Source organism: Acipenser ruthenus, chromosome 1 (genome assembly GCF_902713425.1).
Source record: "Acipenser ruthenus chromosome 1, fAciRut3.2 maternal haplotype, whole genome shotgun sequence".
Classification (NCBI taxonomy): Eukaryota; Metazoa; Chordata; class Actinopteri; order Acipenseriformes; family Acipenseridae; genus Acipenser; species Acipenser ruthenus.
This window is the reverse complement of record NC_081189.1, coordinates 2,441,897-2,454,505: the sequence shown is the minus strand read 5'-3', so window position 1 is coordinate 2,454,505 and position 12,609 is coordinate 2,441,897. Positions and strand designations below refer to the sequence as shown.

Sequence of the window (12,609 nt, the reverse complement as noted above, 5' to 3'; positions counted from 1 at the left end):
ACACTAACTTATTAAAAAGTTAAAATATATTTTTTTCAGTTTTCCTAGCTGGCATAGCTACCTTATTTTAATATTTGCTTATATTTCAAAATGTGCAATTATTTCTCCCCTAGAACTAGCTTTACATGACATTAGCAATATCTTAAATTGCACCTTAAAAAAAAAAAAAAAATATGCATACCAGAGAGTAGGGTACAACACCAAAAGTTTACCGCAGAGAATTATGTAAAAGGAAAGAAGGATAAAAACCTCTACACAGATGAGGTTGTAGTAAACCATACTCACCAGCAGAGGGCAGTTACTGCCAGTCTCTTGGCCTTGTCATACTGGAATTTCCACAGAGGCAGTAGGGTGCCATCCTGCTCCCTGAACTCATCAGAAGCATCTTGAAAATACTTGAAATCTGAGGACAAAAAAGACATTCATTTTAATGGCATGACAAAATGCCCCCTATAATTTGTATAACTTATGACAAAATACATCTTTTTACTCTTCACAGCAACCAGTGTGGGAAAGCAATCAATAAGGCAAACAGAATGATTGGGTATATAGGCATAAGTGTAGAGTACAAATCCAAGGAGGTCATGATGAGGTTGTACAATGCACTAGTGAGACTGTACTTAGAATACTGTGTCCAATTCCGGTCACCACAGCACCATTAGAATATTATGGCCCTGGAGAGAGTCCAATAAAAAGCACCCAGGCTAATCCCAGGGTTTAAAGGAATGAGCTATGAAGATGAAAGAACTGTAATGTATTTAGCCAGGACAAAGATGAATGGGAGGGGGCAGGATTGAAGTCTTTAAAGTCTTAAAAGAAGTTGACATAGTTAACCCTAACCAATCCTTTAAGTGCAGTATAGAAACCAGGACCAGAGGACACAGTTGAAAGTGAAATGGAGATAGACGGGACAAAGGGAAGTAGACTCTTCTTCACACAGAGTGGCGAGGGCATGGAATGGGCTGCCTAGTCATGTTGTTTAGGCAAAATCACTTGGATCCTTTAATATCTAACTTGACAAAGCTCTGAGATCAATCAGCTTCTAGGAACCGGACGAGCTCAGATGGGCCGAATACATATTTTATTACTTGAGTTCATGGTTGTAATCTCATTCATGTGTGTATATATATATATATATATATATATATATATATATATATATATATATATATATATACACACACACACAACATCATATCTACTGTTATGTTTTAACAGGTTCATAAAAATCAGCAAAAATCAAATACCCTGTGCGATGTCATCAAATGTGTTCTGATTCACCATTCGCTCAATGATTTTAGAAGACTTGGCAACCTTTGAGATGTCATCACTCTAGAAATAAAAGGGTTTAAAACATTTTTTTTGTATATCATGTATTATGCATTTCTCTGTATTTAAAGTGATTGATTGATTGATTTATTGACTGATTGACTGATTGATTGATACACATCACAATGTATGCCAGTGACTATCACTGAAGTTAATTACTAGTAATACAATATCATGTTAAGGTGAACATGTCACAAATCTGGACTTATTTTAATGTTGTTAATAGCATTAGCAGCCACTAGAGGTCCTACATCTACAATTGGAATACAAAACCTGTTTCACGGTTTCTTTTACTGCTGAAATGGATTATAGTGACAAACAACATGGGATCCATTCCAAAAGCACTATGAGGAAACCTAGCACAGTGGCAAATGCTTTGTGAATATGGCCCTTTTCCAATCCAGTAAGCCCCATCATCCACCCCATCTACTCCTCAAGTGTACAATTAACCCCATTATGCAGAATGCTAGCTGGAGCCAGAGAAATAGCACAGTAAGCTGTTGGCAAACTGTCTGGCTGCAGTACCTGTGTCTCAATGGAAGTTATCTTTTTCTTGGACTTATCGTCCTCCTTTTTGGTTGGGGGTGCTTTCTGCTTCTCTTTGTTCCTCTCCTGTTTCGCTAGGTCATCCACGTAGGAGTCATAGATTTCCCACTGCGAGGGAAACACAGAGAGGGAACAATCAGTGATCAAGGCAGGAAGCAAAGGTGGGGGCTCTCCAAGTCCAGGAATCAAGCAATATTAACAAGAGCAAGGAGAAGCCAGGGCTGGGACATCTCTTCCTGGGGACTAGAGAATCAGTCACATTGACTCCTACCACGCACCTCCCTTAGCTGCTCCAAACCCTTACCTGGTTGGCTGAGGCTGAAAAGTTTGCTCGGGGTGGGGGTTCTGTCTGTGACTCTCTTTCCTAAAAAAAGGAAGTAAAGAACTAATCAGAGTTAGACATAAAAACAATAAAGATGAGACACAAAACCTGTGATCTGCACTGGAACTGTGTTGATTCAATTCCAACAGACATATCACACTAAAAATGTCCAGACTGAAATGTTGTCACATATGAATGCTGGGTGGGTTTAACGTCCTAGGGTAAGACACAGAGGAGAGACAGCACTGAGACACAGAGGAGATCATACTGGGACTATACTCAGGGAGAGAGTTTGTCTTCCACTGGAGAGGCATGTACAGGAAACAAACAAACCACCTTGGCTGTAAAGGTTAGCAATAACTATAAATTCTATGTAAAATCCAATCTGGAGAAACACCTCTTTCTCTTCTCTTTGTAAACTATAAAGCAGACTTTACTTTGAACAAAATGTGGTATAAATGCTATGACTGACAGCACTACCTCATTTTCAATGTTCCGTAAACAAACATCTGCCGCAATGGGCTGAAAAATTTCCACTACCCGGCAGCCTTCACAATTATTTGTGCATGGCAGATGCTTATTAACTCGCAAAATGTGTCAGTTACCACGTGAGTCCTGCATTGTGAACATCCTTGAATCTGCTCAAAGCCATGAATCACTGGTGCTGCGAGTGGATTTTAAAAGCTATGAAGTCAGCTGCAGAGACGTCACACCTGTCTGCATTCAATTTGATTTACTGAGCCATCCTGAATTGGCGGAATGGGTTCATTGGAGAGCAGTCTGCTTATCCTACCCTATGCTCAGTCTCTGGTCAGTGTGAAACGGCTCACAAAACCAACACATTATCCCACTTTTGACTCCCCCTCTGCAAAGAGAGTAGCAATCAGCACTACACCATCAACCTAAAGCAAAATCTGCAGGTTTTTGGTCTACTGCTGAGCAATAGCAACAAGTAAAATGCATAAACAGCCAACATGACCAAGGAAGTGAAGCACTATCTGAAAGCACAGCTTGCAAAGAGATATTTCTTTAACCTATTGTAGTACCAGATAGCATGTTTCACTGAAGTTTCAGGAGTTTCACTGAAGTTTTACGGTATGTAACACATGGAAGAATAGGTAAAAAGTTCACTTCTTCTACCGTGTAAGCAGTCATTTGCATGTATAATTCAAATAATCTCATCATTAACAGCACAGCTGGGGTACACATAGGCACAGTAACAGGTTTTGGCTATCAGTAAGAAGTAACAGAAACTAGATTTTATAAAGCAGCACCTCAGGCAATTACATGACTATGCAATGACAACTAAATTAGCGATGCCTCAATACTACTACATACTTTATATGCGACAATCCACCATGTACCACAGAGCTAAATCCCCTTGAGCAATTAAAATGTTTATTTGAAATAAAAACCTCAGTTGCCTCAAAAGTATTTTGTTTCAAGGGGAGTAAAAAAAAAAATCCCTTTTGCCTATCCCATTCCCTAGCCTAGATCACTACAGACTCAAGTCCATCCTGGATGCTCCTCTGCAGCAGTTCACTCATCCCTCCACTGGGTGAAGCTCTTTGACTTGCCTTGAGGGGGTTGTTGAGTGTCTGGGAGGCCCTCTCGCTGAAGTTGAACTGGTTGGTGATTTTCTGTTCACTTTTACCCTTCCGGCTGTCTCCACCGCGGCCTCCCTCCTCCACTTCTCCTGCCTCTTCCATACTGGCCTGCGGGAAAACAAAATCTGCATGACGGCAGAGTCTCGGATCACTCTGACTACCAGGTTAGGACCTGGAGGAAACAAGGCAAACACCTTGCCGTGACTGAGAGTACCTTCAGTTCAAGTTGCCTGCCATAGACATGTACAAGAAGTGCCTAGATCTGCCACTTTGGAGTTTCTTATTGTTTTGCTGCAATACACATCAGTGCTCTAGATGCTGCTGGCAATTACTATTTTAAAAACATTTTGGGTGATCTAGCCTACCTTACATGTATCTATGGCAGGCAATTGGAACTCAAAAGCAGCTCCTGAACTCACAGCGAAAGCACCTTAACACAGATATCAACTATTCAGAATGATTAGAAGCTACTTCTCTTTAAGCTATATATGAATTATGAGCCTTTATAGACAACAATGCATTTTGAAAAATAAAGTTTTCAACATTCTATATGCCAGATTCATCCACGCTGTAGTAACCCATGACTGTAAGTTTTGTGGCACGTGCTATCAATATTTATTTGATAAGGTTATGTGTGTTCTGTATGACTCAGCTTGGATCATTATTTGCAATGTTTACTAACTAATAGATTATATTAGATAATTTGTAGGATTTTTTTTTTATTATTCTGAAATTGTTCAGATAGTATAGTTTTTATTTATTTATTTTTACACAGACCCCTTCACTTAGTGCACTACAAACATGCAAATCTCTTTAAAAAAAAAAAAAATTTAAATCACAAAAAAACACAGATCACACCGTTAAACCAATAAACATACATCACTTAAAATGCAAGCAGTTTATTCCAAAATCAATATTTACGGCATAGTCCTGTGGGATGAATTCTATTATAATTCTATACAGAACTATCCATCATACACATAGCTCTTCTATACATCAGCTCATTCTCTTGGTAGCACCAGCTATTCCAGTCAATACATTACACAGTAATAATCAAAATTATTGTTTGAGAATTCAGATGCCTTTGGATTCCTTTAAATTCCATCAGGGTCAAGCAAATTTCCAGATAACGGCAAATCCATTTGACAGATACCATCTATAAAGGATACTCCATGAACTTTCATGGTACTGTGACTAACCTGCAAGGAAAGGGAATAACTTTCCTTGTATCAAGATCTGCATCTGTTTAGCAACGCAGTTCACAATACAATGTGTATCATTATATGCAATTGTTCTGGTGGACTGCACTTTATGCTGTACAAGAAGCTATGCAGTGCTTTTGATCATGCATCCCCATGTACAACCTCTGTATGACCTGGAATAAAGGGCCACTGAAGACACTCCTTTGCTTTGGGGTGGCCCCATAAATCAAGACAATATTCAACATATAGGACTAGCACAGGCACAGTTCTATTAGGAATCGGCTTGGATTTATTCAACATATAGGACTAGCACAAGCACAGTTCTATTAGGAATCGGCTTGGATTTATTCAACATATAGGACTAGCACAAGCACAGTTCTATTAGGAATCGGCTTGGATTTATTCAACATATAGGACTAGCACAAGCACAGTTCTATTAGGAATCGGCTTGGATTTATTCAACATATAGGACTAGCACAAGCACAGTTCTATTAGGAATCGGCTTGGATTTATTCAATATATAGGACTAGCACAAGCACAGTTCTATTAGGAATCGGCTTGGATTTATTCAACATATAGGACTAGCGCAAGCACAGTTCTATTAGGAATCGGCTTGGATTTATTCAACATATAGGACTAGCACAAGCACAGTTCTATTAGGAATCGGCTTGGATTTATTCAACATATAGGACTAGCGCAAGCACAGTTCTATTAGGAATCGGCTTGGATTTATTCAATATATAGGACTAGCACAAGCACAGTTCTATTAGGAATCGGCTTGGATTTATTCAACATATAGGACTAGCACAAGCACAGTTCTATTAGGAATCGGCTTGGATTTAGTGAATATATAGGACTAGCACAAGCACAGTTCTATTAGGAATCGGCTTGGATTTATTCAATATATAGGACTAGCACAAGCACAGTTCTATTAGGAATCGGCTTGGATTTATTCAACATATAGGACTAGCACAAGCACAGTTCTATTAGGAATCGGCTTGGATTTATTCAACATATAGGACTAGCACAAGCACAGTTCTATTAGGAATCGGCTTGGATTTATGCTGCGCATTGAGTTACCGGAGCTTCAGTCCTCTCTTCTGTCTCTCCGGTACTCCTTTCAGTGGTGGTTGTTCCTGGAATAAAATTAATAAAGTAAAGCAACATTCCATTTTTATGTTCCATTCAATGTATTAAAATAAATGTATTGCTACATTTTAAAAGATGCCGACATGCTGCAGAAACAAAAGCAGGAATTACAAACGGGCTCTCTGAGGATTATTTGAAGATATCGCAAGTTAACCTAAAGCTGCTGCAATCATGCGACCAAAAAAAAACACACTGTCTGGATGTAACTGTTTCATTTAAATGGGCCGATTATGTGTCTGCAGTTATTAAGAAATAGCAAATGATGTGAATGTTCATTGCATTTCAAGAGATACAACTCAAGTGAGTGAAAATGCCAATGAATGCATACATTTTATAATTTAATACAAAAAATTATAAATAATCAATTTTTGTAGATCTGTCCCACCACCATCTTCAAGAAAGCCAGCACCCCCTCAATGCTGTCAGCATGTCTGCTGTTCTGTGCTCTTGCACATTGTGAGTGTGGAACTGTATGTTCAGGCGAGCTCAGACTGTTGGATCGTACTTTCTGAGATTCCCATCTTTGCCGCTTGTCGTCTGGCTTCATCAGAGTCCTTGTGTAGCATGTTTCCATCCAGTGAGAAGTGGATAGCCAGCTGGTCCACATTGCTGATTGGTTTGTATGCTCGTTCCTTAAAAAGAAGAAAATTCAGTTAGATACTTTGAGTCACCGAACCCAAAGGCTACTCCTGTAAAAGAGATGCTATCTCACTGGAAGTAAACAGGATTAGAAATAATCTGGCTTCTTTCAGTAGACCAATTATTCCGTATCTGATGTCGAGAGATTAATACATGCCTTTGTTTCATCTAGAATTGTTTATTGTAATGCACTTTTTTCTGGTGTCCCAAAACGTGTTGTATCCCGCTTGCAGCTTGTTCAGAATACTGCTGCTAGAATTCTGACTAAAATCAGGAAAAGTGAACATATTACCCCTGTTTTGGCCTCTTTACACTGGCTCCCTGTACAGTATAGAATTGATTTTAAGATTCTGCTGTTAACTTACAAGGACCTGAATGGATTAGCACTTAGTTATTTATAGGAGTTACTGAGCTCGTATCTTCCAAACCGCACTCTGAGATCACAAGATGCGGGACTGCTGGTTATTCCCAGGGTCAACAAAAGCAACACGGGAGGTAGGGCTTTTTCATGTAGAGCTCCTAAATTATGGAATGCACTGCCTTCGTTGGTCAGGGAAGCTGGGAACATTACAGTTTTCAAGTCAAGACTAAAAACACACTTTTATAAAAAGGCTTTCTTATCTTAGTAACTTTAAAATTGCTGCTTTTGTATTTTTATGTGTATACTGTTATTTAAATGCTCTGACTGTGGCATGCTATACAAATGTATTGTGGTTTGTTCTTTTTTTCTGCTATGTACTGTACAATGCTTTGCGATACTTTTGTATAAAAAGCGTTATATAAATGCAATAAATAAAATAAATAAATAAATATACTTGAGAAATAAATAGAGGATACACCCTGAACGTTCATGGAGTACTGTAGTTAGTCCACGTATGCAAATAATGTTTACAGCCATCCTCACGAGTGAAATAACTACAGTATTGCGTTTATGTAACCAGTACAGTGTATGAAAAAGAAAGTATATTGAAACCAACGGCTGAGCTCAGAGAAATACTCAGCAACAGCAGCTTAGCAACATGGCATGATTTTGGACAGTGCAATTTAACTCACTCATTCTGTCATCAGATTTCAATAAATGCAAGACAGATTCCAAAATTAGATCTGGTAAAAAATGTTTTTTAAAAAAGCAGCGTTGCATACGAAAAAGTTATTCAACATCTCTCAACACCTGAATTATATAACGTGACATACTACATTCAGTCTGTACACTAGCCAAACTGGAAGACAAAACATATGTAACAACAGAATATTGCTTGTATTGTATTGTGCCAGTGCACAGTGCCCTGCCGCTGCTACCCACCTTGAAGCTGTAGCGCACAATGTTCTGAGGGGCGTGAGGGTTGTTTGCTGTTAGGATTCTGGTAATCTCCTCTTTCAGTTCCTAAAAATAAAATATAAAAAAAAACGTCCTATTTTTGTGAATCAAATATTAAAGCTTATAATACAACACTCAGCAGTACTAAAAAATGTAGTGATAAGTTATAAAGTAAGACAAACAGAGGCGAGAGATCATGTAAAATGTACAAAATACCAGAAATACCCTGCTGTGGTAATATAAAATGTCAAACATTTGATTAATGAAGTTATTTATAAGGATTCAAGGAAGAAGGTATTGGTGAAAATAAATAGTCAGGGAAATCGTTGATCTGTTCATCACTGCATTTGATGAAGCAGAGATATTACACAGTTGGCCAACATATAAACCAGAAAAGGCGTTAATGTAACGAGGGAATCTGCAAGAAGTAAACCCTGTTCAACACAAATATCAGGTTTCTTTTTTAATTTTATTATTATTATTATTATTTTAATAAACACACCCTTTCCACTGCTTTCCTTATCATCAATTAAAAACTACCAAATAAAAGAAATATGATAACTGTTGCATAAAATGCCAAAAAAAACTAACATAATTGATCTTTATTACAGATTTTAATTGTCTTGTTACACTTTTTTAAAAGCCACTATAACGATAACGGTGCCATAATTCAAACTGAATCCCAGGGACATTAACGGGTTACCAGATACATACAACTTCAGTGAGCTCCAGCTGATCTGAGGGTTTGAAAAGGGTTTTTCCCTGCATCCACTCCTCCGTGCCGTCCCCCATCTCCGTCGTATCATCGTCATCCTATAAAGAAAGACTGGACCTTTGAAAACCTGTACATTTCAGACCAAAGACAGCTATTCTACAACTCTCTCTCTCATTTATATATATATATATATATATATATATATATATATATATATATATATATATATAAACACATTTATATAAAGAATTTAATAGCATGCATATAATCTTAAACACCATTGAGGTGAGTGGAACCCATTTCTGCTTTTACAACTCTGAAACATCTGTTTCCTACTGCGTTTATTTTACACAGTGCACCGATGCAATTTATCCTGTCTATATCTACCGGCCAATAAAGCATGAGAAGTAAGTAAAAAAAACACACTTCTTACCTTCTTCTTGGAGGCAGCTTTGGCTTGCTTTGGTGGAGGTGCTTTTACTGACTGGGATGCAGCTTGGCTTGAAACCTGGGGGGCTCAAATAAATAATTCATTCAGTGTTGTTTTCTTTGCATGTACCTGCATTGTTATAACCTGATTTACCCTGAATGTTCCAGAGACTGTTACACAATAAGGTTACAGAGACAGCAGAAGAATGACAGAATAGAATGATACTCTGCAGGGTAGATGAAGACTAAAAAGTACAGAACCTCTGAGTGTTTTTTTTTTTTTTTAAGTTACCCAACCCCCGAATTCTGTAAATCAGTCTAACTAAGATAAGGGTTCTTGTTAAATCCAAACTTCACAGAAACGTGTTTAAATCCCACTGGTTTAACTGGATTTGTTTTAAATAGAAAGGAAATCATAACTTCCACTTTGTAGGGCTAAATTAACACCCACAATGTCTTAGTTGGCGGATGTAGATTGCAATACACAAAAGGAAACACTTATTTTATTCGATACGCGCACATTCTTTGATTGGACAGTCGGTTTTGCCTAGTGACAACAATCGAGCTGCCTCGTTACCACCACCGCTACAAATATGCATAACCACATAACCGGACCAAAACGCATACAATAATTGTGTTACAAAGTTTTGAAGTATAACGTAAAACAAAACACGTTTCACTCAAAGTTCGAAGGAAAGTAAAACGTTTACCTGTTTGGACTTCTGAGTTCCTGCTTTAAGTGGCATTGTTTTCAAAATACCTGGCTTCGGATTGTTAATTAATTTCCATTCGGGAAATAAAAGGGGATATAAATGTCAACCTTCTTCAAATTGTTGTATTAACCTCGATAATTAAAAACATCTATAGAGCTTCTAAATTGAACACGTAACATGCGTATCTAGCTGTTGTCTTTATGATGAGCTCTGACGCGATTTGCTCTACCCTTAACAACAAACGCAGAACTGTGTACCATGGTTACCCGGGCAACCAGGAACGGCCAGCAATCACTCTTCCTGGAGTAAGACTTGAAGTTTGAAAGTGAAGTCCTTCAAAGAAGATTAAAAAAAGTTTCCGTTGATTTATTTAAAATCATGCATTGTTCTTTTATTTTGTTATTATGTGGTTTGTAAATATGCCAAAATCAAATTATTGTCGGTTACCACAGCAACAAGGCGGAGCCAAATGGAGACGACCACGTACTGTATTATTAAGTAAAAATGCAAACAGTTTGCTAGTTGTTAATGCATATCAGATTGAACGATGTAGTCACACGTTTTTACGAACAGACAGTAGAAAACGTTTACCTTGAAATAATGTACTTTGTAATAATGTATCGTTTCAGTGGCGGACATAGGGTTCACAGAAATGGTAGGCAATTGAATAGCTGACGTAGGCAAATTATATGTGGATGTCCAAGGGCCGCGTAGGCAAACACAATGGTGTATTGGTATGTATCTGAACACAGAAGTAAGGCAGTGTGCATTTTGTACATGACCAGCCACATGCTTCTGTCTTTTCTACAGGGTACATTTTTCCACAGCTGCATGATGACTTGCCGGGCGTTCCATTATTACCAATGCCAGCGCGACGTCATGAATAAGTAAAATGCGCTCCTCTGATATTTGAATAACCCCGCCCACTCTCGTCAATGCGTAATGCTGTTGGGCTCCCGGACCCGGAAGTGAGTTGTTGAGTCACTGCCTCTGCCTGCTAGAGTCCTTAGACTGAGCTGGGATGAAGCAGAAAAGCATCTTCGAGGAATAAAATATAATAACAACATAGTAATAATAATAATTTAAAAAATCTTTTTTTTTAAATAACTTACAGATATATCAAATCCAAACGTCGCCAAAATGATGGAAGAAATAGACAGATTTCAAGTGCCGACCGTCCATTCTGAGATACAACCCCTGGTAAGACAGATACTGGGTGCAGTTTATGATGCTGTGTAATTGTATATTTATTTTCGTATTTATATATTTATTTACTGCTGTGGTTTTCTTGTCGGGTGTGTTTGAAAAACAGCATTGAAAGACGTGGGAGTGTTGTCATTTGTGTTAATATATGTGTTTGTTTATTTTTGTACAATTATACATCATAATAAATATATTTCAAGAAAAAGAATCCGCCGTTGTTGATCTGGAATAATAATAATAATAATAATAATAATAATAATAATAATAATAATAATGAAAACATAGAATTGTGTACATATCTTTATATCGAGGAAATATATTTAATCTAATTCAAACCCCCTTTTGAATTTAGTCCCCCGCAATGTATTACGATGTACCGTTATATTATTATTTCGTTCTGATATTCGTGTCCGCTGCTGTACTTGTGGGTATTAGCTCTGGACTGAGCCCAGCATTACTCATTATGCACAATTCAATCTTTTGGGAGGTGACGTATTGAAGAATGCAGTACGTTTATTTTAAACCGCTGTGCTGTGTTTTGTATTTAATCTTGTGTCTGTTGTTGTCTGTAGCCTTGTATTTAACGATGAGGTAAGAGATCGCATACAGCGACGTTTCGCATTACTTCGGGTGCGTTCACGGAGATCATGCTGCGCAGATTCTGTGCAGAATCTGACCAATTTAGCAAATAGTCTTCTAAGAATGATCTCTGTGAACGCACCCATTGGCTAGATCGGTGAGATTCTGCACAGAATGTGCGCAGAACGATCTCCGTGAACGCACCCTTCATCATGCAGTCGTGCTGTCTATGGTACTGTACAGCGTAATGTCGCTGCCTTCCCAGGGTGTCTGCTGCTTGTAGCAGCGTAGTTCCGGCGGTATCATTATCATCTGCAGTTTCTAGCAAGGATGCGCGAAAATAACACTACGAAATATGACAACTGCGTATTGTAAACAGTGTTTATCCAATAACGAACATGATTCATAGTTAACCAAAATATAAGTCAGCTGTATGAGGATCCCTGAGTGTTTTTTCCACCCAGCATCTGCTCATCGATGTGTTAGTGGTCTTACATTGTGTGGGTTTGATGTTAATTCCCGTTTACACCTGCATGCGTTTTACTGTTTGCACAGCTGTATTGCAATCTACTGTATATCTTATCTACAGTAAGCAGTTGATCAAGGCAATTAGGGGTCAGCATAATAATAGTAAAACGAGATAATACTAATATTTAATGGTCTGTTCCCTGTCTTTATAAATGCAACTTACAGTATATACCAGTGGGTTCCCTTATAAAATGGCAATTTTGTGTTTTCTTGTGGTTATACTGTACATTTACCATAGTTTATCATAGTTTGTCATGTTTTTTAATATGTTTCACCATACTTCCCTGGGCTTTACAATGCTTATCACCTATGCTTTATCGTGCTTTCACT

At 38.0% G+C, this 12,609-nt stretch overlaps 2 protein-coding genes across 3 annotated transcripts in view; one reads left to right on the top strand and one right to left on the bottom strand.

Annotated features, from left to right (window-relative positions):
• The window catches only part of LOC131737756 (dynein intermediate chain 2, ciliary-like), a 49,907-nt gene extending 39,677 nt beyond the window's left edge, over positions 1-10,230 (bottom strand). Inside the window, exons 1-11 of the mRNA XM_059028810.1 lie at positions 9,967-10,230; positions 9,261-9,335; positions 8,827-8,925; positions 8,098-8,178; positions 6,661-6,787; positions 6,087-6,142; positions 3,775-3,912; positions 2,180-2,239; positions 1,855-1,983; positions 1,248-1,332; positions 286-403 (exon numbers count right to left, since the gene is read on the bottom strand). Of these exons, the coding sequence (XP_058884793.1) occupies positions 286-403; positions 1,248-1,332; positions 1,855-1,983; positions 2,180-2,239; positions 3,775-3,912; positions 6,087-6,142; positions 6,661-6,787; positions 8,098-8,178; positions 8,827-8,925; positions 9,261-9,335; positions 9,967-10,002 (1,004 nt within the window). The 5' untranslated portion in view covers positions 10,003-10,230. The remainder of the gene's footprint in view (positions 1-285; positions 404-1,247; positions 1,333-1,854; positions 1,984-2,179; positions 2,240-3,774; positions 3,913-6,086; positions 6,143-6,660; positions 6,788-8,097; positions 8,179-8,826; positions 8,926-9,260; positions 9,336-9,966) is intronic.
• A 706-nt stretch (positions 10,231-10,936) lies between these two features.
• Positions 10,937-12,609, top strand: part of LOC117973442 (protein FAM219A) — a 58,370-nt gene continuing 56,697 nt past the window's right edge. For both annotated transcript variants that reach the window (XM_059028748.1, XM_059028699.1), the window contains exon 1: positions 10,937-11,169. In XM_059028748.1, coding sequence (XP_058884731.1) covers positions 11,110-11,169 — 60 coding nt within the window. In that variant the 5' untranslated portion in view covers positions 10,937-11,109. The remainder of the gene's footprint in view (positions 11,170-12,609) is intronic.